The sequence below is a fragment of the Podarcis pityusensis genome (genome assembly GCF_964106645.2).
Source record: "Podarcis pityusensis genome assembly, chromosome: 3".
NCBI lineage: Eukaryota > Metazoa > Chordata > Lepidosauria > Squamata > Lacertidae > Podarcis > Podarcis pityusensis.
The window spans coordinates 117,854,981-117,880,469 of NC_138026.1; the positions used below are offsets into that span (position 1 = coordinate 117,854,981).

The 25,489-nt window shown below is 44.3% G+C and overlaps 1 protein-coding gene across 3 annotated transcripts; it reads right to left on the reverse strand.

Moving 5' to 3' along the window:
• Positions 1–983: 983 nt before the first annotated feature.
• Positions 984–22,899, reverse strand: LOC308474607 (L-threonine 3-dehydrogenase, mitochondrial-like). 3 transcript variants are annotated; one of them, XM_081001131.1, is made up of 9 exons: positions 22,813–22,899; positions 11,285–11,477; positions 10,684–10,726; positions 10,198–10,268; positions 8,494–8,643; positions 8,217–8,389; positions 6,446–6,536; positions 4,747–5,016; positions 984–3,143 (listed from the first exon to the last, which is right to left on the reverse strand). In XM_081001131.1, the coding sequence occupies exons 2-9, from the start codon at positions 11,466–11,468 to the stop codon at positions 2,995–2,997; spliced, it is 1,131 nt and encodes a 376-aa protein (XP_080857257.1). In that variant the 5' UTR covers positions 11,469–11,477; positions 22,813–22,899; the 3' UTR covers positions 984–2,994. The 3 variants fall into 3 exon arrangements, with proteins under 3 accessions (XP_080857257.1, XP_080857256.1, XP_080857258.1); XM_081001130.1 differs by lacking the exon at positions 22,813–22,899 and adding an exon at positions 14,724–14,860; XM_081001132.1 differs by lacking the exon at positions 22,813–22,899 and adding an exon at positions 13,656–13,679.
• Between the last annotated feature and the right edge of the window lie 2,590 nt (positions 22,900–25,489).

The window sequence follows — 25,489 nt, forward strand, 5'->3', positions numbered from 1 at the left end:
CAAAAATAGGAATGTTTCAAATGAGAACTCAAGTGTGGAGACCTTATATACAGTATGGGAGCATGGAATGCACCTCCAGTACGTTTCTGAGCACAATTCAAAGTGTTATATACAAATATAATTCATTCTGCTGCTGACAAAATTCAAAGTGTTGGTGCTGACCTTTAAAGCCCTAAATGGCCTCAGCCTAGTATACCTGAAGGAGCGTCTCCACCCCCATCGTTCAGCCCGGACACTGAGGTCCAGCACCGAGGGCCTTCTGGCGGATCCCTCACTGCGAGAATTGAGGTTACAGGGAACCAGGCAGAAGGCCTTCTCAGTAGTGGCGCCCGCCCTGTGGAACGCCCTCCCATCAGGTCTCAAGGAGATAAACAACTATCTGACTTTTAGAAGACATCCGAAGGCAACCCTGTTTAGGGAAGCTTTTAATGTTTGATATTTTTTCGTGATTTTAATATTCTGTTGGGAGCTGCCCAGAGTGGCTGGGGAAACCCAGCCAGATCGGCGGGGTATAAATAATACATTATTATTATTACTCTGCCTGAACACCTGACCCAGGTAAGCTCTTCCCAGCAAGCTGCCACACACTGGATTTGCTGAGGATCTATATGTAAAGTCTGTTTGTAGTCATGAATATCCTAGATGTGATGCAAGGGACGCCAAGGGTCATCTAGTCTAACCCCGTGCAATCACAGCTGAAGAGCCCCTGAGAGATGGCCATCCAACCTGTTTAAGCCTCCAAAGAAGTAGAGTCCAGTACCTTCAGAGGGAGTCCACTCCATGTTGAGCAGCTCCTCCTATCAGGAAGTTATTCCTGTTTTGATTTCAATATAGTGTAACTTAGTGTTGCTCTTCTTATAAGCCACCAAGAGAATATTCACCTATGGGCAGCTATAGAAATTAAATAATGCAGACAGCATTGGTAGCAGGTGACTCTAGTTGACATCTGGGTTGCAGGGTAAATAGAAGCAAACACAGTCGCCTTTGCATTTAGGATTTTATTCAAGTAACCATTACTGATGTCTTACACTAGATTGGTGGGGGGGGGGGGGCGGTGGAGAGAGAAGACAAAATCCTAAAAACTGGCACATGAGTGATACAGAAGCCAAGTAGCAAAGCTCTTCTCAGAAACAGGAATTTATTTTTGTTAAAACAAAACTGCAGAACTTAGAAATATGCAGAATGAGGTGGTTTGCTTACTTCCAACTAAATACATCAGGCTGTAAAACAACAGGATTTTGTTGACTGCACATTGGGGGCAAAACCCAAATGACGGAACCCTCTTAAATGTGTCTTCATATGAATAGTAACTCCTGCATCTACAGCCCAAATCTTAACATAGATCATGATGGTATGTTTGACTTCTTGACACCTCCTCTTATTCACCTCTCAGGATAAAGAACACTGGGAAACATTTTGCTCGTGAATTACTCCTTCTTATTTATATTGTTCATTGAACATAGTTAAAGGAAATGGAGAAAGCAAAACAAGAATGCTGCTGAGTTACGCCTTGAGATCTTGAGGAGCCCTAAAACGTATTTGATCAAGATCAACTTTGTAAGACCCACTGGGCCAAATCTTCTAAGTTTGAACTGTTTGGCAACAAAGAATTGACCAGAAGTTCAAATCTCTCTTGGAACGGTAAATATTATGGGCAAAATCTGAACATGGCAACACACAGTTTTTTCAGATGAAAGTACTTTGGGTAAGAAACGAATGAAAGAAGTGCATCCTGGTACCTAACTGAGAAGGGGAGAGGGGGTTGCAGTAGATAGCCCATGTGTCATTGCGTACTTTGTTTATGAAGATGCTGAATGCAGGAAACCTACTGGATCAGGCCAAACACATCTGTGTGGTCCAGCTCAGTTAAAAATGCCTGTCCCATGCCAGCTTCTCCCCACCCCATATTTTGAGTGTCTAAAATATCAAGCCTACAGACATGGTCCAAAAGGATTGTCAAGTGCTAATATAACTATATTTCTAACTCTCAAGGAAATTTTCATCCCTCTAAACGGTCAAGATAATCTGTATCAGCCTAGAACACCTGGAGTTGGCATCAGCCATTATTATTATTATTATTACTACCACTTAAATCTGTATACCATCCTATACCCGCAGCCATGTTATCCAAAAGATGAAGTGAATAAACACTGTTCTTTATTTTGCAAGGGCAGATGGATCTAATATTTAAGATTGCACCCCATGATCAACAAAACTGGATGCTCAGCTGACTGGCAATGTGTGCTTAAGGTGAGCCCCACAGATGACCTGTTCACCCCATAGATTGAGTCCATTCTCCCCATAATGATCACGCGCTGTCTATTCCCATTATCGTAGCAGCTTCAGGGTTAAGACCACACTGTATATGTCATCCTCAACACCCTCAATCAATGTATCAACTGCAACCTGGAATTAGGTCTCAAGGAGATGTGCACATAAAATAATTTAAAAGTCAAGAACGCAAACACATTTAAAACAAGGTGAAAACAGGACAAAGTAAAGACTCATTTATCCAGGGGGGAAAGCCTATCAGAACAGAAATATCCCCAATTGTTTCCAGAAAGTGCGGACAGTGAGAGCCTGTAATATCTCTATGTGAATACAATTCCACAGAATATCATCCAGTAACTAAGTCAAATATTTTATCACATGGAAGAGATACTCAAGAGGGAGAGGAGAATGTCCCTGTGAACATTTGTTGGAGCCTGTGGCAATCAAGTTGCACATTAGGAGACAGGAATGATGTTTTTCTGTGAAACCCAGGAGCTACATAGCATCCAGAAGTGCTTTTGAAATTATCTATGTATATGGTGCGAGTGCACAGGAGATGGGGGACAAACAGGAAGAAAGATGAACGGAGATATGAGCAAGCCTTCCTAGAAGATGGTATTCTGGTGCTGTGCTGCTTCAAGACTTCAAAACAGATGAACACTCAGGATGGTGCCGCCCAGGTCTTGCCAGCTGATCACTTGAGGCTGCCTCACACCTGGAGAGTCAGTTGACCTGGGCAACCCTGGAAATGGAGCGGGCCGAGTCGAGGAAGGTGAACATGGTATTCACCAGGTCTGGTAGATCATAATCGTGTTTCCATCCCCAATCTTGGCGAGCATTGCTGTCGTCAAAAATCATCGGCCAACTGTCAGCTATAGCACAGGGGGAAAAGACAAAACAGATTGTGTCATAAGCAAATTCCTCCTCGCTTTATGCTTAATTCAATAACTTCAGTGGCTCTCCCCACCCCCCCAAAAAACCCCAGGTTTGCTTTTCTACTTTTAAAATAAAAAAGAAATGAACAGCAGCTTCAGGAGGGAGAAGTTTTGAAACTGGAAAGCATCAGGGAGGGGAGAGGGCACAAATCTTCTCTCATCTCTTTACCAGAAAATGATGTTCCAAAGGGAGGAGTTTCCTTCTTTCACTGGGATCTATATATTATATACAAGGTATTTGTAGGTCTGTTTGTGATGGTAAATGTCTATGGAACACAGCCTCCCCTCCTTCATTTGAATGTCACCTCCTTCATGAAGTAGGAAAAGCTTCTGCCTAGGTTTCAATGCACACATTTCCCCACTTGGCCCAAAGTAAAGCAATTTTCACCCGGCATTAACTGAGAGATGTTGCCTTTGGGGTGCGGGGAGGAAGACAAGATTCTTGTGGCCCTAAAGGTTTTCACTGGAATGTGTTGCACATTTTACGACGACATTTTACTATTTTATAAAACCAAGTCGCTTTTACCGTACCATTTTGAGGCTCTCCTTCCCACACACCCCAGTACATTTTTTAACACTTTCCTGTCTCCCAAGAGCAAATTTGAGCATCCCCATTGCCTATATAGCACCCAACCTCTGTAGAACACCACCCACCAATTCTTCTTAGCAGGGGAACGAATGCTCCTCTGATTGATCTCATTCCTCCATTGCTCACTACAGATAAAATCTGACATACTCCACCTGTAAGACTCCTCTCTTGTTATCAAGATGCCTTACAGAGTCAGACCTTTGGATCTGGTGAGCCCGTTGTATGCCAGTTGACAGGAGTCTACCAGCTGAAATGTGTTTTTCCAGGTGCAGCCTTGCTATCCAAGTCCTCACCTTCACATAGCAACTTTTAAGTACTACTTGATCAGCCTTAACCAACCTGACGGCCTTCAGAAGTTGTGGGTTACAGCCATGTTGTCTGGGGCCAATGGAAGGTATAGTCCAAAAGTTATGGAAGGCACCAGGTTAGTGAAGGCTAGTTACATCTATCATGCCTTGGCCCAAAGCCTGGTGCCATTCATATGAAGGAGAATCTCCACCCCATCCTTCAGCCCAGACACTGAGGTCCAGCGCCAAGGGCCTTCTGGTGGTTCCCTCACTGCAAGAAGCCAAGTTACAGGGAACCAGGCAGAGGGCCTTCTCGGTGGTGGCTCCCGCCCTGTGGAATGCCCTCCCACCAGATGTCAAAGAGAAGAACAACTACCAGACTTTTAGAAGACATCTGAAGGCAGCCCTGTTTAGGGAAGCTTTTAATGTTTAACAGACTACTGTATTTTAGTACTTTGTTGGAAGCCGCCCAGAGTGGCTGGGGAAGACAGCCAGATGGGCGGGGTATAAATAATAAATTATGATGATGATGATGATGATGATGATAAGGAACAATGGGATAGAGCCAAGAGGAACACCCAGACCCAACTACATCTAGCCTATTTTAAGACCCAGCAACAAGATGAACACACATTGCAGTGAAAGATCAGAGCCCAGTACTGACCTATGGCTTGTCTGACAGCATCTACTTTGTAGGAAACTTCAAGTTCTGGAATATGCTTCTGGACCTCTTGAACCAGCTCCTCAGGTGTAAAACTCAAAGCGCTGATGTTGTATGTCCTCATGCTCAGCCCTTCAGCAGGGGCTTCCATGATCTCCAAGGTAGCTCTCAGGCAGTCATCAATGTACATCATTGGGAGGCGGGTGTCTGGTTTGAGGTTGCACTGGAACTTGCCCGTCTTCATCGCATCGTGGAAGATTTGGACGGCATAATCTGGAGATGAGGAACGTTAAACAATGCTAACTGGTAATGCAGCTGTAAGAATATAAAAAGAGCCCTTCGGATGAGGCCAATGGCCCATCTTACAGTAGCTGGCAAACCTAGACAGCATCTTAAAAAGCAGAGACATCACCTTGCCAACAAAGGTCCGTATAGTTCAAGCTATGTTTTTCCCAGTAGTGATGTATGGAAGTGAGAGCTGGACCATAAAGAAGGCTGATCGCCGAAGAATTGATGCTTTTGAATTCTGGTGCTGGAGGAGACTCTTGAGAGTCCCATGGACTGCAAGAAGATCAAACCTCTCCATTCTGAAGGAAATCAGCCCTGAGTGCTCACTGGAAGGACAGATCCTGAAGCTGAGGCTCCAATATTTTGGCCACCTCATGTGAAGAGAAGACTCCCTGGAAAAGACCCTGATGCTGGGAAAGGGGACGATGGAGGATGAGATGGTGGGACAGTGTTCTCGAAGCTACCAGCATGAGTTTGACCAAATTGTGGGAGGCAGTCGAAGACAGGAGTGCCTGGCGTGCTCTGGTCCATGGGGTCATGAAGAGTCGGACACAACTAAACGACTAAACAACAACAACAACAGTAGCTGGCCAGATACCTACAGGAAGCTGGCAAGCAGGACCCAAGCAATAAGAGCACTATTTCTTCCTGCTGTTTCCAATAACTGGTATTCAGATGTATTCTGCCTCCAACTGTAGAAGCAGAGCATAGCCATCGTGGCTAGTAGCCACTGGCAGCAGTCACCTGCATGAATTTGTCTACTCCTCCTGTAAAGCCATCCAAGTAGATGGCCATCTCTGTCACACACAGTGAAGGAGGAGCTGCTGAATGCCTCTCTCTCCTTGATGTTCATCTTCCCTTACATACCAGTTTCCCCTAACAGTTGAGAAGTAAAGTTACCAACTATGGCAAGGATAACCAGGCAGAGGGCCTTCTCGGCAGTGGCACCCACGCCCTGTGGAACGCTCTCCCGCCAGATGTCAAGGATCAAAGAAATAAACTATCTGACATTTAGAAGACATCTGAAGGCAGCCCTGCTTAGGGACGTTTTTAATGTTTGATCTTTTATTGTGTTTTTAATATTCTGTTGGGAGCCGCCCAGAGTGGCTGAGAAGGTCTGGCCAGATGGACAGGGGAATATATTACTCTTCCCATAATCTCTGGCCACTGACCATGCTGGCTGGGGCCAATGGGAGTTGGAATCCACAGAAGGTATCACACTGGCTATTCCTGCACTAGAGAAAGAAATAAAGGATGATAAACAACAGCTGGAGTGTTTATGTGTGAGAGATACCTATTCCCTCCATCGTTCCCTTCTCCTATGGCACATGAAATGTTCTGCCATGATCTAAGGCAAGACCCCCATTTCCCCCTCCCTCTTAGTATCACTATTGTATTTTATAGGCTAACTTACCAGTTGTTCCCCCACCAGGCTGGGAATCAGCTGAGATAATACCAGGGTATCTTAGGCACCGGAAGTCTAGTCCATACCTGTAATGGTAATACTGAACAAGGAAAGAAATGATACAATTAGCTACTAATTCTTCTACAGTAGCAACTCTAGCTACCTGGTGTTAGCGGCTTCTTAAAATGTTTATAGAGGAAATTAGGGAAACAGACTGATTTTAGGAGCAAAACAAGGGACGTTTGCTGCAACAAAGTCTTGTGGCACCTTCAAAACTGAGAGATTAGTTGTGGCTGATGAAAGCATTTCACAACCTATCAGCTATTTTTGTTTGATTAATTAAATTTATATCCCTGCCTTTCCTCCATCAAGGAACCCAAAGCAGTGTACATGCAGGACCCACTTTCCGAATGCTCACGATGTGAAAAAGCAATTATCCAACGCGAAGAACTGGCACCTAAACCTCACTATGCACACCACAGATTCAGTTATCAGAGCAGATGGAGTTTTCTCACTTTCTTACTTGTTTATGTTATGCTAAATTGTGGCAGCCATATGGGAGGGAAACAACCATGCAGGGAGACTGGACAAATCAGTTTTCTTTGCTGTTTGGCTGCAGCCATTTCAGGAAGAAACCATGGAGGGAGCGGGGAGGGAGACTGGACAAATCACGGATTAGAAATGTTCCCATAGGAAATACTGGAAATCGTCAGCTTGCTATGCAAACACTTGCCTAGCGAACCATTTCCTGGGAACGCATTGTGTCCAGAAAGCGGGACTTGCATGTACGTGCGGTTCTCAGGCAGGCAGTCCATCCACAAACCAACCAGAGCCAGACCTGCTTAACTTCAGCAAGGTGGTGGCCTCATGTACCTTCATAAACATAGCTAGCGTCACTGGTAATACAGGAGTTTGTTGTTTACATTCTCTCTCTTAAAATGGAAAAAGGCCTGAAAAGTTAAGAGTGTCAGTCCAGATTTCATGGAGTGGGAGGAGAGAGGGAATGTTCCACAGTGCATGTCACCTTTTCATACAGTCGTACCTTGGAAGTCGAATGGAATCCGTTCCGGAAGTCTGTTCGACTTCCAAAACATTTGGAAACCAAAGCGCGACTTCCGATTGGCTGCAGGAAGTTCCTGCAGCAAATCGGAAACCGCGGAGCAGGTACAGCTTCCGAAAACCAGAACACTCACTTCCAGATTTCAATCATTCGGGAGCCGATTTGTTCGGGAGCCAAGGCATTTGAGATCCAAGGTACGACTGTACTGGCATTTGATGAATTCTCTTGGGTTAAGATGCCATTGGTACAAGTAACTTAGGAACAAAGTACAAGAAATTCATTTAAGCAACTTTAAGCACTTTCTGCTTAATCAGCCCTGAGTGCTCACTGGAAGGACAGATCCTGAAGCTGAGGCTACAACACTTTGGCTGCCTCATGAGAAGACTCCCTGGAAAAGACCCTGATGTTGGGAAAGATTGAGGGCACAAGGAGAAGGGGACGACAGAGGACGAGATGGTTGGACAGTGTTCTCGAAGCTACCAGGATGAGTTTGACCAAACTGTGGGAGGCAGTGGAAGACAGGAGTGCCTGGCGTGCTCTGGTCCATGGGGTCACGAAGAGTCGGACACGACTAAACGACTAAACAACAAGAAGCACTTTCTGCGCTTTTAGCAGCGTTCGCTGTCCATCCACAACACCACAAATGCTCATGAAAGGGGAACCACCACCACATATTGAAAGGGGCTGGAGGCATCTGCATAAGGAAAGGGCAACTCTTACTTCTCCCATGAGCTCAGCATGAACTTTGGATACACCGTAGATTGTCCTTGGCCTCTGGATGCAGAGATCGGGAGTTGGGTTCCTAGGGGACGTGGGTCCAAACGCTCCAATTGTGCTGGGGACAAAAAGTCTCAAGCTGTGCTCAGCAGCAATATCAAGAATGTTGTGCAATCCTGGGAACAGCAAACAGAGTTATCAGGCTTGAAACCAAGCGTTAACACTCCCAGAGGGAGGCAGGAACAGCTAAACAAACAATATGAAGCAAGCTGACATCTACCAGTGATATTCACAGATCTTGCCAAAGGGACATTGGCTTCTCCAACTGCGCTGAGCAAAGCGCTGTAATGAAACAGCCACGTAATCCGGTTGTTCACCACTATCTCACGGAGGTTCTTGTAGTCCAAAATGTCAGAGTAGATGAAAGGACCTAAGAGGAGGAGGAAGGTGAAAGAATGAAGGTAAGAGGCAGCGTAAGAACCTACAAACTGGAGAGGGTCACCTGCCTTTTGGACAAAAGCTTGTTGATGGAAAACTGAATCTCAAGGAATTCTCATGTTCTTTGCGGAACACTGCATGCGTAACGAACTTCATACACAAGTGTGTGCATCCTTTCATGTACATACAGAACGATCCATTACTAAAAGGTGCAAAAATGTTTTGACCATGGTGTTGTGCACCATCAGTTGTGCACATTAATCAGCACGTGTCCATGGCAGTCACCCCCAAACATACATACATCTATTGCAAAGCAGCTAGGCCAAATTTGACACTTGTTTCAGTTGACCAAGGCGCTGTTTGAAACACCACAAGAGCTGCAAAACTGATTTCGCCAGAGATATAAAAAAAGATGAGTGCATGCTCAACAAAGCTAAGGACAACTTAACTACAGCATCTCCAGCTCTTGAAAAGCTATGCACTGTTCACAGAGCCAGATCTCATTTGATGAAAGCATTTTGCTTTGTTTGAGCGTCCATTTGGAGGATCTGTTTGCTTTGATCAGTTTCCTTCTGTACCAGGAAAATACCACTGACAAGGCAAACTGCATGGCAAGATTTAGAGAAAAATGTATCAGGCATAGGAGGAAAAAGTTTCCCACCACACCATTTACAAAACTAGAAGCCTGGTTAAGCTGGTTACTTCACTTTTTGTGTGCTGTGATAAGCATGCAAGGGATCTATAGCTAGCACTAAGCTGGCCTTGTATACTGCTTGTATAACCACTGAAGAGTTGGTTAAAATATAGAGCTGCATGCATGGAATACCACACGGGATTTTCTTACATGCCTGGGGTCACTATGATAAAGGTTAACAATATGCCCTAAGCTGGAACCAGACAATAGCTTTTAAGAAAGGTAAAAGGGTGATAAAAACATTGTTTTCCACTGGAATACACACTCATTTATTTTTCCTGCCATTGGCTACTGTCAAACAGGATTTACAAGGTTTTGAAGTACTGCAATACCCTGTGAACCAAAAGCAGCAGTGGAATGAGTGAGTATACCACAAATTAGGATGCCTCTTCATTCCACTTTTCAACTCTGTTGACTCTCTTCAAAGCAGAACATCACACTGTTGCCTGTTCAGCATGATTAGATATGGCATACATTTAATGTACAGGTGTCCTTTGGTTTGTTTACCATTTATGTTCACAAAGAAATAAGCATGTCAATTCAATTGCTGTTGCACTGGCATCAACACAAACCCTTTCTAGCTATACTGCATACATGTTGGCTTTGTTTTATGGAAAATACAAAAACGGTTGGGCAAAGATTCTCTCAAAATACATATACCATTATTTTAATATGCCAAATGCCTTTTTTTTATTAACACTGAAGTTTAGGTCAGCAAATTCAGGTGAACTAGAAGAAACAGAAAGGTGAAAACTAAGTTTTCAAGATCCTTTGCCAAAGAGGATCACTGCTGCTGGAATGTAATCATAGTGTGGATCAGTGTTGCTCTCTCATCATAATCTGGTCACTTACCGCTATGAAAGACATTATCAGGGGGCTTCCTAATATCTGATAGGATTACATTGTTCTTTCCAAAGCGCTTTCTAGAGAAAACAGAAAGATTAGACTCAGAACAGCTCTTCTGAATTCATTTTAATTAGCAAGATAGGTTCTGGACAAGACTCTTTGAACAGAACTAGTTTTGCTAGGTGCTGTGCCTTCTAGCCCAAAGTTCCTGCACTTTGAAATAGCAGCATCGACAACCCTCCTGCATCAGAAAACATCAGCCGACAACATATGGATTCAGTTTTGTGATCAACCCAGATCAGTGTACAATGCAATCTCCATTGCCTCCCTGCTTTTCTTCCCCTGGCACAACTTTAGGATTATGAATGAGATGTATGTGCCTGATTTTCACCTTCTAACTGCAAGTAAATGTGATCATTCATGGGAAATCTTAACCTATATCTTCAAAAAGGGCACCAGAACTTCTAGTTGTAAATAGAAATTACAGCTTACCTCAAGAGCTTAGCAAGTCCTACTCCAAGTTGGCCAAGTCCCCCTACAAAACAAGATTAAATGTTTACAACACCTGAAATGTTATGCCTTATAACAACACAAATAAAAATATTTTATGTCCTGAAGAGACTGAGAACTCTGCAGAGACTAGGCATAAACTCAATTAATAGAAGCCATCAAAGGAAGCTACAGATGGGTTATTTACTTTAGTGACTTTGACTTGCACAAGAATGATCTGTGGTGTACTAATCCTCAAACCTCAAAATTACTACCTCACGAAACGTTGGCATCTCAAGAGGGCTTTGGTTCAAGAAAGAAGTGGCAGAGGATCCATCATCTACAATAATCAGATGGAAGCTGAACCCTCTTTTTCCAGGGCTACATTTGGAGAAATGCTCCTGTTCTCAGTGGTCTGGAGTGAGGTAGAATGGACAGGCCTACGTGTACAAAGGGGATAAGGGCTCCAAGAGGGTTCACAGTGTTTCTCTAAACCAGTATTTACATATAATCAGATGAATATCAATACATGTGGCCTGATACAAAGAAATACAAACAGAACAGAGGAAATCAACTGCGGAGTACTGCTTAACAGCAGACTGACCTGTAATTAACACCCGTGGATGGTCCGATTCAGAGAACGACACTGAGTGAAAGCTGGCGTCTGAGGCTACCTGCCGTGGTGAGAAACCAAGACACCTAACCGGCACAACAGCAACTTGACAGCCACAGCCAGGTTTCTGCAGCACCTGCTTGACAGCTCGGCTCAAGCTCCTCATGGCTGGCATTTTTCAAGGCTGTTGGAAGAAAAGGAAATTTCACGGCCACTAATAAGAGGTTCCACAAGCAGTCATTTTTCATAAGCGCTTCAGAAAAACCAGCTCTGCCTGAATTACCCAACAATTCATTAGCTACAATGGGAGTACTCATATACAGTGGTACCTCAGGTTAAGTACTTAATTCGTTTTGGAGGTCCGTTCTTAACCTGAAACTGTTCTTAACGTGAAGCACCACTTTAGCCAATGGGGCCTCCTGCTGCCGCTGCGCCACCAGAGCACGATTTCTGTTCTTAACCCGAGGTACTATTTCTGGGTTAGTGGAGTCTGTAACCTGAAGTGTATGTAACCTGAAGCATATGTAACCCAAGGTACCACTGTACGCTCAGTGGTAGAGCTGAGGGTCAATAGTACACAGCAGTCATGGCTAGTATCTATGTCAGACATCCCCAACCTTCGGCCCTCCAGATGTTTTGGACTACAATTCCCAACATCCCTGACCACTGGCCCTGCTAGCTAGGGATCATGGGAGTTGTAGGCCAAAACATCTGGAGGGCCGCAGGTTGGGGATGCCTGATCTATGTCCTGTATTGAAGGCAGCATGTCTCAGAATAACAGTTGTTAGGGTTCCCCCAGTTGCTTGTTGACTTCCCACAGGAACAGACTGCAGAACTAGATGGGCTTTTGGTTCTGATCCAAGATGGCAGCTCTTATGTTCTTCGCATGTGCTTTGCATCTTCACATAAGAGTCTTTCCAGGAAACCATAGGAAAATGCTGCCAGTCACAGACAATACTCTTGTAGCTGGAACAGTTCAACTCCGCAACACAGTTTACTATGCGCTCAGAACACTGGCATGCCACTGTCAGAAAGGGAAGTGCCTGAATCAACACAGGGCCAGCAAAAATTTGCTATCCCAATATGGCAATTTGCTTGAGGGGACTCCCTTGTTATAACTGTTTATTATAAAACAAATTGTCAATTCTGACAGCTAAATTGTCATGTCTGCTGGTCTACACGGTCAAAGTCGACACGAGGGCTTTCCAATTTTTTTCATGTTGGTGACGCACTTTTTACACATGCATCATTTCGCCACACAGTAATTCAGTTTTACTAGCAAACCACGGGTTAAGCTAACCTCTTTCCAGCCCTGGGAAGAGCACGGGGAGCATTTGTGCAACACACCTACACACTGCAGCCAGCACATTAATGTGTCGTGACACACAGTTTGGAAAGCTCTGGTCTACACTATATTAACAACACGGCATGCAATGAACTTCTCTTGCACAAGACCCATTGAAATGAACAGATGCTACAGAAGAACGTATTTCAGGGACTACATTAAATTTGTACCATGCTTTTCCGCAACCATCAAGTTCTGCACACCCTACTTAACTCAGTAGAGCATGAGACTCTTAATCTCAGGGTTGTGGGTTTGAGCTCCATATTGGGCAAAAGATTCCTGCATTGCAGGGGTTAGACTAGATGACCCTTGTGGTCCCTTCCAACTCTACAATTCTATGATTTTATGAATCAGCTAAGATTAGCTTTGATTGTAAGAGAACACTGTATAATGTTAAGACCAGAATGAAGACCAATAATAAATCTTCACTGATGTAATATAATAGCATAGACACTTTTTTTAAAAAATCATAATACATCACTGCAGTAAAAATAGAAATCATATTGCATACTAATCATATTTCTATCATAAATTCCTGTTCAGCATGAGGCATACTTTTGAAACTTCCAAGTAACAAACGCACGCACAACACAGTATTAAGTACCATTCCTGCTGGCTTGCTACCTAATGTTACAGCTTCTTGAAGGCAGCCAGAATCAGCAAGGTCCTAGCTACACCTGTTGTCTATAAATCTAGTGCAGAGGGGTTAAGAAGTCTGACTGCAGGGTCATGCAATTCATTAAATTTGCAGTACCTTCCCTCACAACCGTGCAAAGAAATAGGGATTCGATTAGAGAGAACACACCTATTACAAAATATATACAATTTTCCTGTACACCCCCCCCCCAACCACAAAGTAGAATCTTGCTCAGCCTAACTTCACTTTAATAACTGCTCAAAACTTACAGTTGATAAAGCTCAGCCAGAAATAAATTAGTGAGACACATACATTGTGGGGGTGGGGAGGTAGAAGGCCAGACAACACACTTATTGACACATTTAAAAAATAACCTTTACCTTTTTACCTTTACCTAGTCAACAAGTGTTCCATCTAGCTAGATGGCCAGTCTAGAAGTAAAGGGTAATTGACAGCTGAAGTCAGGCTAGGGCGAAAGCTTCACAGTCATCTTGGGGTGCCAAGTTCTTCCCCATGATGGCTGTCAGTCTGGAGTTCTTAATACCTTAGTACCCTCAGCTGTTAAAATAAATTGATCATTTGACCTCCTTCATCTGTTTGCAAATGCATACTGGTTTCTTTTTCTGTATAGGCAAAGCACTTGCATAACGACTCCAGGTTTTCCAGCCTTATCAGAATGTTGCTCGTCTTTTTGTGCATCGGGTGTCCTGGAAGTCTAATTTCCATCCATTATGCCTCTGAATGTGACTTTCAAGAAAGGTTGCTCTTATCCCATGTTTTTCTTTGTTGTAAAAAGCAGAGTTCTAATGCCCTACTGACCTAAGATCCTACACATCTCTTTACTCTAGCTTCTGATACCTGAGCTTCATATTTTTAGGACTTGCTTTGTTTCTGTGTTGTTTAAAGTGTTTTAAACATTCTATTTTAATTGTTGTAACCTGCCCTGGGACCTTGGAGAGGACGAGAGCTAATCACGGCTATTTCACTCTCTCAGCATCCAGTCAGAAATCCATTCTTCACACTCACACAGTTCATAATTGATTACATTATATTGGGGTATTAAAAGATTAGAATAATAGAAAAGGGCATTCTAGTGTTTCATTAAGATTAAAAGCTACACACCTTCTAAAGTTGATATACATGAATATAAGAACACACATTATACTCTCAGAACTTACATAAATCCTCACATCACCAACTGACGGAAACTACTACTTTTCATGTAGATCAGTAATAGTGCTAAGCCTTAGCACTGGAAGGAAAAATAATACCTTTGTCTGGTTATTAAAATTATACTGACTGGGTCCCATTTAGCATCTAAGAGAAGCCATCAAACTAGAGATAATTCATTTATTCTAAATGCAACTGGAAAAAAAATTCTAAAAAGCAAATCTTTAAACAGTGTCTTCCTTCTTCCCAATACAATAAGACTTTTTTTCTCATCTTACCTTCCCCTTTTTTGCCAGTGGCTTTGCAAAGCAAGAAGGAAAAGAAGAGGGGAGAGACATTTATAGGGCACAGCCTCTCTCTGTCAAGCCAATTGGAGTTCTTGAAAGAGTGGGAGTTGTCCATTACACAGAAACAGGGTGTGCGAGAGAACACATGATATCAGCACAAAACACACATCATAATCCAGGTTGTTTGATTTAAAAATAGCGTCACCACACAATGGGTACAGAACTTTGAAGACAAGAAGCAACAGCAACGCTGCTTTTCTAATAATACAGGGCCTGCTTGCCTGGTTCACTGGATTAATACTTTATCCTAAATTAACACCTGCCGACTATTGTTTTAATGGAAACTGAAGTAATGGTACTACAAACTGTATTTGTTTGGCTTAAAAAGAAAGATTAAAAACTCTCCAATAGTACTTCAATTTACACAACTGGTAAACTAAAAAGCCTCTAAGGTTTAGTCTGAAATGATGATGATGATGGTGATAATAATTTATTATTTAATAATAATAATTTATTATTTATACCCCACCCATCTGGCTGGCTTTCCCCAGCCACTCTGGGTGGCTTCCAGCAGAATATTAAAATACAATGATTCATCCAGTATTAAAAGCGTCTCTAAACATACACACACACACTCACACGCACACACACACACACACACACACACAAATATATATATACACACACATACACACTGTAGATATAAGAATATAAGATGGATCACAAAGTATGAATGGTGGGGCATTTTTTTTTTACACTTAATACTTAAATTTATTAACACAAACTTGATGGACCAATGGTGTGATTCATCAGTACCAGGCAGTTTCCTATGTTCTAAAAACAAAGTTATGTAAGGCTTACTGCTGGCAGATAGGTAATAGAAGTAATACCCTCTGGCTGCAGCGTGACAGATCTCCAGAGTGATAACGTAACCTAGGCACCTGCTACGCACACAGAAATCAAGAACATTTTGCATAAATTGGCAGCCCTCAGGTTCATTCAGCAACAATAAGGCTATTCAGAGAGAGTTAGGAACCCTGGAGGTCTTATTTTGCTGTAATTAACAAATTTAGGGAAGAGGGTAGCAACTTGAAGCATGAAATCAATAGAAGGCCTCTAAAGAAAACTGAGGAACTGGACTATGACCCACCAGCTGGTTTTCTACAGAAGAAAACTGGTAGCAATAAGCATGCTTTTATGAAGAGTAAGTTAATGTACCGCATAGTTTGGTCCTTAGGTAAGCTGAATTGAAGCTTTTAAGAGCTGTAGATTCCAGTGAACAAAATGGGAAAACTAGAGATTATGTTATATCAATCTACTGTAATTCTTTCACCGATGTACTTAATAGCTGTCCAATTAAAGTTAAACACACTGCTATTTGGAGAAGCCATCCAAAGGGACAAGATTCACACCCAAAGTTTTCAGCACTAGAAAACTGCAAGTTAGTCTTGCAACAAAATGTTGCAGTGTGAAGAACTCCTTTTCAGGGTTCCATATATCCAACTCCCCACCTGGCATCCCCCCCCCCGAAAAAAACAAACACCTCCTCTTACACACAGTATGTTTAGTGCTCACTGAGTTGTTTTAGGAGGTCTCTCCTGTTAGGGGTTTCCACTTTTTTCCATTCCGCTTGCTATTTCTGCAAGCATCATGGCTCCCCTGAACATGCCAATACCTCCCTCTTGTGCCTGGACGGTGCCGTTTCTGCTAAGAATGGACTGGCAGTCAGGAAGAAGTTCGCAATTGGTGCAGACTCTACTACAGTGGTACCTCGGGTTACATATGCTTCAGGTTACACACTCCGCTAACCTAGAAATAGTGCTTCAGGTTAAGAACTTTGCTTCAGGATAAGAACAGAAATCGGGCTCCGGCAGCGCGGCAGCAGCAGGAGGCCCCATTAGCTAAGAACAGTTTCAGGTTAAGTACGGACCTCCGGAACGAATTAAGTACTTAACCCGAGGTACCACTGTACTGTGCAGAGGTCATCAGCACTGCACCTGCAGGTGCCAGTGTCGACAAAAAATCCAAACTCTGAGCTATCATTAAAAAAAATCATAGCCCTCCTAGAAAGAAAATTAAGCAAATTGTGCAAGCACTCATCTAATTTAAAAATAAAAAAATTGGTGAAACGACCGAGCCTGGCTGCTCCCACCTATCCATGTTTTTAGCCAATGAGTGAAGCCAATGCAGTGATTGATGAACTGTACTCATACCAGGCAACAGGAATCCCTGGGACTTTAAAGAGCTGCTTCCCCCTCTGCTTTACTGCCCTTTTCCATTTTCTAGTAGTCCTTGGAATCTCCATATTTTGCACTTCCTGGGGATCAAAAAATTTAGGAGGAGGAGTGGAGAGGAACTGACAGGATGCATTTCATTCCACTAGCAGAGATGTAGGGATGACAGTAGACAGTAGCCAACCTTCTCTTCTATGTTCTTTTACAAGGGAAATATAATTTCCAAATGCAATTTCTATATAATTTCCAAATGCAATTTCTTTTCTCCTTAACTGATGGAGAAGTGTTGCAAAACCCACCCCACCCAACATGCTGTAAATGATCAGAGAATGCAAGAACGTTGTTCAATGGCTTTTTCCTCAAGCAAAATAAAATATTTTGTGCACTGCCCTTTTTGTAAACAAACAAAGCCTGCATGGGACTGTGTGGGGATCTCTTTATCAAAAAATCTACAAATTAACTCTTCCCAACTGCAATCAAGGAGATTCAAAAGTATTTACTTGGGCTGAATTGTACCCTACATTATTCGGGGGAGTGGGTGGCGCTGTGGTCTAAACCACTGAGCCTCTTGGGTTTGCTGATTGGTGGGTTTGCTGGTTGGTGGGTTCAAATCTGCACAACGGGGTGAGCTCCCATTGATCTTTCCCAGCTCCTGCCAATGTAGCAGTTCAAAAGCATACCAGTGCAAATAGATATATAGGTACTGCTGTGGTGGGAAGGTAAACGGCGTTTCCATGCTCTCTGGCATTCATCATCATGTCCTGTTGCGCCAGAAGCGGTTTAGTCATGCTGGCCACATGACCTGGAAAGCTGTGGACAAACACCGGCTTTCTCGATCTGAATTGAGATGCGTGCCGCACCCCATAGTCACCTTTGACTAGACTTAACCGTCCAGTGGTCCTATACTTTTTACCCATGTCATTATTGTTGCAAGGCAATTTTAGACTAGACATATCCATTTAATAAGAGGATTTCATTTTTAACTTCTTGGCAGCACTGAACAGTGTGCAACGTCACTCCCATGTTTACGCAGATTCTCACTTTTATGTCTCTAGGTCTATTACAGCAAGTTCCTTTCCTGGAATTGCTTTTAACACTGCAATGCCCATTTTGATTTCAAGGCGCTCTTAAATTACAACCCATAACTCATGACAGCCAAGTGCTTGGTTAACCTCTGGCTCACACACTGCATTGAGCAATACAGCTTGTGCAACAGTTACTGCGCACTGCCTGCAGCACAGTTAGTGGACGATTTATGGGTCTCCCATTGCCTCTTCAGCTACTGCAGGAATGGAGTGCTGCTGCAGCAACACGTGCAAGGACTTTTTTTGAAAAATGCTGACAAAATAGAAGTTCAGAGGAAAGTGAAAGACAAACGTTGGAATTCAACATTAAGTGGCACTGAAATGAAATGCAGACCGTGATGCGTTTTATTTCTGGAAGGCGGCAGGCAGCACCTTTGCCATTAATTTCTACGCAATGTGATACCTGAACTTTGCAGAACTTTTGCAAAGTGCAAAATCAAGCATAGTTTGTTTTCTCTTTTTAAGCCCACATTCCCAGAACATTTGCACTTCTATCTCAACAAGTCTTCACTGGCTTAGTCATGTACACAGAACGGAAGGTGGCAGGATCCCCAAGGACATGCTCTGCAGGGAGCTGGCTTCAGGGAGTAGGCCTGTTGGCAGACCAACTCTGTGTTACAAAGATGTAAGCAAACATGACATGAAGACTGGCAGCATAAACCCTGCCGTGTGGGAATCCCTTGCAGACAACTGCAGTGCCTGGAGACAGACAGTCAGGTTGTGCATCCACGGCAGGGACCAGGAGAAGTGATCGCAGGGATGACTGCAGAGAGAAGAAACGCCATGGTGCATCTGCAGCAGGACAACTGGACACCTTGATCTGCCCCAGCTGCAACAAAACATGTCCCTCCCTTCCAACAGTTTGACTTCATCCCCATTGGTGCACTCTCCCATTGTCTCTTGGGACAGACAGTTGCCGCCTCGCATTTCCATTAAAGGCATCAGCCTCCTACAGCACAACAGGATGCCACGTTGAATGCAATCCAGAGAAAGGTGGTTGTGCTCTCATTCTATTAAAATGAGCGTAACTTAAATTATTAACTAGCAACTTGATAAAGTGGGACTTCAAGACAATTATCTACAGTACACACATATTTTTTGCACATTTTAATGGCAAACTCTGGAATGTAAGAAGAAAACTCCCTCTCCTCTGCACCTGCAGTATAAATATTCTAGTTGGGAAGTTACAATTTGCCCTAGATTCTTAAGGCATATGTTTGCAGTTGGGGGGGGGGGAGCTGAGGAAAGTTGCTATTAGCATTATGCAACTCCCTCTGAAAACAAAAGTTTCACCAACATGAGGAGTGACCCTCATGGCCTTGTTAAGTCATTGCCTCACCTCACCTTGAGGACACGAGATGAAAATTGTAAGGTATTGTGTAAACGGAATAGTATTACAGAAATAATCCTCTTTCTACACTGGGTGCCCAAATAGGCCAGGGAGAAATAAAGGTGGTTTCCCCTCTTTCTTAAAAAAAAAACATGAAGAGAAAAAGCAATAGCTTTCCCAAAATGCCCAAACAGACTACAGGCTACACATGTACATTGTTCTCCTGTGATCATGCTGCCTCAGAAGCAGAAAGCACCATAAAGCACCATGCAGGCAACCCTTATGGATCAAGTTTAGACTACTGTATAGGGAAAGAAGTTGACGCGGGTGGCGCTGTGGGTTAAACCACAGAGCCTAGGACTTGCCGATCAGAAGGTCAGCAGTTCAAATCCCTGTGACGGAGTGAGCTCCCGTTGCTCGGTCCCTGCTTCTGCCAACCTAGCAGTTCAAAAGCACGTCAAATTGCAAGTAGATAAATAGGTACTGCTCCGGCGGGAAGGTAAACGGCGTTTCCATGCATTGCTCTGGTTCCCCAGAAGCGGCTTAGTCATGCTGGCCACATGACTCGGAAGCTGTATGCCAGCTCCCTCCGCCAATAAAGTGAGATTAGCGCCGCAACCCCAGAGTTGGTCATGACTGGACCTAATGGTCAGGGGTCCCTTTACCTTTACTGCTTGCCTGCCTTCAGCCTGGGGCAGTGCAGGAGAAGAGTCCAGCTGATGGGAACGTATGAGACCTGTGCCCAAGCCCCTGACTCCACTGGATTCTTAAAGCTCCAAGGGGACCCATGGGCACTTGCACACACACTTGCACGCGCGCACACACACACACACACACACACCAGTTTAAAAGGCTCTGGGAGGCGAGAAAAGCTTTTGGGGAAGCATGCTTTCAAATGTACTCCCACATCCCTGGACCAATTCCCTCCCCAGGAAAGACAGCACTAGATTTCCTGCAGCCTGATCTTTCAAGGGCTGGCTGCTATGGAGGAGGAGGAGGAGAAGAATGTGAGCAAGGAATAGTCCATGCATCCAACTGGGAAGGCAGGACCCACAGCAGCAAGGGAAATAAATTAGCCAAAGGTTTCAAAGGGAGATGAGCTTCACACATCTGCAGCCAATATGTAAGACTTTTTCTCTGTACAAGCATACCAGCAATTTGACCACATGGGATGGTGCTACTTAGCTACACGTGTGCAGAGGTGGACCAGCTGGACCTCAGGATGGGGAGAGACAAAGTCAGGCATGATGCAGGCGGTGATAACAAAACATCTTGGCCGCCAGGTTATTGAGAAAAAGGAAGTGAACTTAAAACAGGTTACCCTTTGCCCTTTAAGCTACTCTCTGAGACCTTTTAACTTTTTGCACTAATTTAACAGCAATTTGGTGCATGGGTCAGTCCTCATTAACTGCTGCTGTGTAGAGGCAGGCAAACAGATTCTACTCAGCCCAAGAGTGTGTTTCAGGATGTGAAGAGAGAAACTGAGCATGCTGCAAACACCAGTGATGCACTGGTGTCTGTGGGGGTCACCTCAAATGTATCGATTTGGTGTCTCCCCTTCTGGGACACCATTAAAGGTACAGGGACCCCTGACCTTTAGGTCCAGTCATGACCGACTCTGGGGTTGCGGCGCTCATCTCGCTTTACTGGTCAAGGGAGCTGGTGTACAGCTTCCGGGTCATGTGGCCAGCATGACTAAGCCGCTTCTGGCGAACCAGAGCAGCGCACGGAAACGCCGTTTACCTTCCCACCGGAGCGATACCTATTTATCTACTTGCACTTTGATGTGCTTTCGAACTGCTAGGTTGGCAGGAGCAGGGACCGAGCAATGGGAGCTCACCCCATTGCAGGGATTCGAACCGCCGATCTTCTGATCGGCAAGTCCTAGGCACTGTGGTTTAACCCACAGCGCCACCCGTGTCCCTCATGGGACACCATTAGGGAACAAGAACTGCGGCCCTGCAAAAGTGGCAGAAGGACTTTCAGTGACAGGTACGGGAGAGGGAGAGAGAGGCTAACCTGTCTGGGAGGGTCTATCATGGGGCAGGGAAAATAAGGGCTAGAGAAGTACATGCACTTGTACAGCATTTCTGCACTTTACACTTATCTCGCTGTTGGTTTGGTATGAATAATCTTCTAAGCCTCTGGCTTAAGCCTCATCCCCTACTGAAACAGAGCCTAAAGCCAGATCCACAACATAAATTTAAAGCACATGAGTTCTGGGAACTTTAAGGGTGCTGGGAATTGCAACTCTGAGAGGGAAACTACAGTTCCCCAATATTCTTTTGGGGGAAAGTGATGTGTTTTAAATGTTAATGGAACACAGATGCCTTCTGCCACCTCCAGCTCCCAACATATTAAATTTTCAAGACTGAGCACCTCAGGGCAGGGACCCACACTTTTTGCCTCTGCTCTGTAAAGCACCAGGAATAAGAAGGATTGCAACATGAAGGACTGGGAGTGCTATTCAGCAAGCAAGATAGGTCTGCTTAAAAATAATAACCAAAGTAAATCAGCATAGAAGATAAAATAAAATGCCACCTGGAAACATATATCAGGGAAGAAAGGGGCTTGCTGATTGTTGGTTTTTTTTAAGGGAGGGCTAAGATTTTTCAGCCAAAACAAAACAGCATAGATAATAAATTTAAATAAAATGCTATTTCAGTACATTTGCTGCTGAGACAGAGAGATTGAATTGCTGAAAAATCTTAAATCATTCCATTGGGAGGGAAAAACAGAGGAGTTTAATAAGATTACACCACAAAAAAGCCAGCCAAGAAAACAAAAACCCTTTGTTCTTTCCTTTTTGAAACTTACCACTTTACACTGATCTTTGTTGTTAGCCACCCTAGAAATACTTTACAATTATTATTAATTTCATGTCTATACCACTTCTAATTAAAAACAAAACGAAACCCCGGCATCAAAGCATTTTACAATCTACATTAAAGCATCTAATAAAACAACCCAGAATAAAACATTACAGAAGAAAGTCAAGTATAACGCATACATGCAAAATGCATTCTTGTTCTGTGTGTGCGTGTTTAAAGAAAAACACATTAATGTATCCAATAAATGCCCAGGAGACAGTGGAGGCTTGATGGAAACCAGAGCAGCGGGTGGAAGAGATGATGCTTTCCTCTGAGCATGTGCAGAGACCCTCTCCTAACTCCCCCCCCCAAACAAAAACCCTTAAAATTAATTGAGGTGGATCCTCTGGGGTCCCACCACGTCGCTGGTTAAGCAAATAAGGTATTTTGAAAACTCGAGTATTCGGTTTTTTTATTATTGTGTACTCGTTTTGTATTTTTTTTTTTCTGTTGCGAACCGCCATAACAACAAAATAATAAAATAAAATAAAATAAAAGGAGAGAAAGGAGGACAAAGGACGGTTCTGAGGAGAGGAAATAAATACGCGCTCCCTCACTCACCTGCTTTCTTTCTTTTTATTTCCCCCCCTCACACGCGACCAAATCCTTCCCGCTCCGCCGCCGCCGCCTCACGACCCACCTGACGCAACGGCTCCGGCACCTGCCCTTATATAGCCTCGCGCCGGCTCGCGGCGACCCGCCCTCCGGCTCCTGCCTCCTGATAGGCTGGTGTAGGGCCGCCGCCTCCCTCCCCCGCCGCGCCTCCCTCGACGTAGCGGAGGCAAAGCGGCCTCGGCCAATGAGGGGCGCCGGCGCCGGCAACTGCCGAGCCGCGCAGGGTTACTGTGGAAACCGTTTGGCGGCGGCCTGGCAAGAGGCTGCGCTGCTAAAGCGAAGGCCGGAGCGGGTGTGACGTCACCCCCGCACCTGCCGCGTCGGCGCCTTCTCATGACGTCATTTGGGAAGGTTTATAAAGGCAGGAATACATGGAAAGGGAAAGGGATGCTGCTTGGGTGAATGGCAGACAAAGAGTAAAAAGGGGAAGCGGATCCAAGTTTAGCATTTCTTACAAAGCAGAAGCTCAGCATTTAGGAAGGACACGCTCCTCCCCCACAAAGGGTCATCTAGTCGACCCCTTCAATGATGGAAAAGTCCTGACAGATGGGAATCTCCTTCCTTGTAACTTGAAGACATTGCTTCTCGTCCTACCTTCTGGAGCACGAGTAAAACGAGTTTGCTCCATCCCGCATGAGGCAGCCCTTGCGATATTTGAAGATGGCTTTCATTATTCCTCCCAGTTTCCTCTTTCCCAAACCCCAACTCCCTCAACCGTTCCTCATAAGGTTTGGTTTCCAGACCCTGGTGGTGAACTTTTGTGAACAGGTGAGGAGCTGGGGGCTGATGCTGGATCTGGGCCTACTTTTTGATGGGCAGGTGGGGGAGTTTGCAAAGAACAGAAACCAAAAGGAACCCAGAAGAACAGGAATCCACAGTGCAGGCAACTTTCCCAGAAAGCATCCATTTCTTGGAAACAGGAACCTTGTGCAATTAGTTTTTTCTAGTTGAAGGTTGAAAGAGAGGCATAGCAGTTGTAATGTTGAAAGAGAAAGCAAAGAATCAGAGCTATCCTGTTTGTTTAGCTATGAGGATCTGCAATGGCTTCATCAAACATCATGCTGGTATTTGATTGCCTCAAAAGAGACAGGAAATATCCAAGTACCCGTAATGTACAACTTGAGCAACAGGAAGAAAAAAACCTGGATACAAGAACTTTCATACTGAAAGCAAAACTTCTACCAGTGTTGAAATTTGAGCTCCTAACACTATGTTGGGCCCTTAAAGAAAGCTAAGATTTCAGGCCTGGAAGTACAGGTCCAAGAGCATTTTGCTATGCATGGCTTTCTAAATATTCTTCTTGGTTAGCATACTCTGTTGCTTTGAAAAACAGTCTTGTATATTGTTACTGCACCAATTGCTGTATTTGCCAGAAAGATCCAGTTTATCAACTGCCAATAAGCAAGAACCAGATTTCACACAGATGAGGAAGATCTCTTGAGTAGGACCCTGGCAGTGATACATGCCCGACTGGCATGTTCTCTCCCTCCTGGTCGATCGTTCGGGAGCTTCAAAAGCTTTCTTCAGCCCAAACATCACAGCGACTGATGCCAACAGACACCGGCACACTTAGGGATCTGCAGAGTCTTCGTAGTTTGCGTAACAGACCTCAGCAACTCAGCATTTTGGTTAATCTACTTTATTTACATATAAACAGACACGGAGCACTGCAACATGGCTCCCTCTCTCTCTAGCATCAGATAGCAAAGAGAAAAAAACAAAGGACAATAGTCCCACTTCACTATTAAGGGGTGATATGATAGCCATGTTCAAATATATAAAAGGATGTCATATAGAGGAGGGAGAAAGGTTGTTTTCTGCTGCTCCAGAGAAGCGGACACGGAGCAATGGATCCAAACTACAAGAAAGAAGATTCCACCTAAACATTAGGAAGAACTTCCTGACAGTAAGAGCTGTTTGACAGTGGAATTTGCTGCCAAGGAGTGTGGTGGAGTCTCCTTCTTTGGAGGTCTTTAAGCAGAGGCTTGACAACCATATGTCAGGAGTGCTCTGATGGTGTTTCCTGCTTGGCAGGGGGTTGGACTCGATGGCCCTTGTGGTCTACTCCAACTCTGATTCTATGATTCACGGAACACAATAAGAGAAATATCCTGTCTCCGTCACTTCCCACTCTGTGGAGTCAAAACGTACACCGTCATGTGATAGACAACAATCCCATGACTGCAATTATGGAGCAGGAATTCTAACAGTTTCCACCTCAAGCTTGAAGATAATGATGAGTGCCAGGTGAGCCTCCCTGGACAGAGCATCCCACAGGAGCAGGGACACTACAGAAAAGGCCGGTTCTTGAGCTGCCACCCTCCATACCTCCTGTGGAATGGCAACATGAAGAAGGACCTCAGGTGACAATCGCAGGTTGGATCATATGTGGAGAGTCAGTCAGAGGCATGGGGGGGGGCGTGTTACCATGGCAATTGCCCCAGGCACAGAATTTTTTAGGGGCATGCCTCTACAGTTGCTTCCTTAACAGGAGGCGCTGTCCATCCCATGTACAGGAGCTGGCAGAAGATGGGCCCTTGCATCTCTTGGCCATGCAGGGGAGGCAGGCAGGCGGCGGGGCTCTCTCACACATGTGCCCCACCACTGCTCCACAGCTCTGTCC

What these genes read in the sequence shown, in the direction of transcription:
- LOC308474607 (XM_081001131.1), bottom strand. Translation starts at nt 11,468, where the DNA reads ATGCCAGCCATGAGGAGCTTGAGCCGAGCTGTCAAGCAGGTGCTGCAG. An exon ending in TCCACGGGTGTTAATTACAG is followed by an intron (nt 10,727 to 11,284) that starts GTCAGTCTGCTG and finishes CTTGTTTTGTAG; the next exon opens with GGGGACTTGGCCAACTTGGA. An exon ending in GCCTGGTGGGGGAACAACTG is followed by an intron (nt 5,017 to 6,445) that starts GTAAGTTAGCCT and finishes CCTCATCTCCAG; the next exon opens with ATTATGCCGTCCAAATCTTC.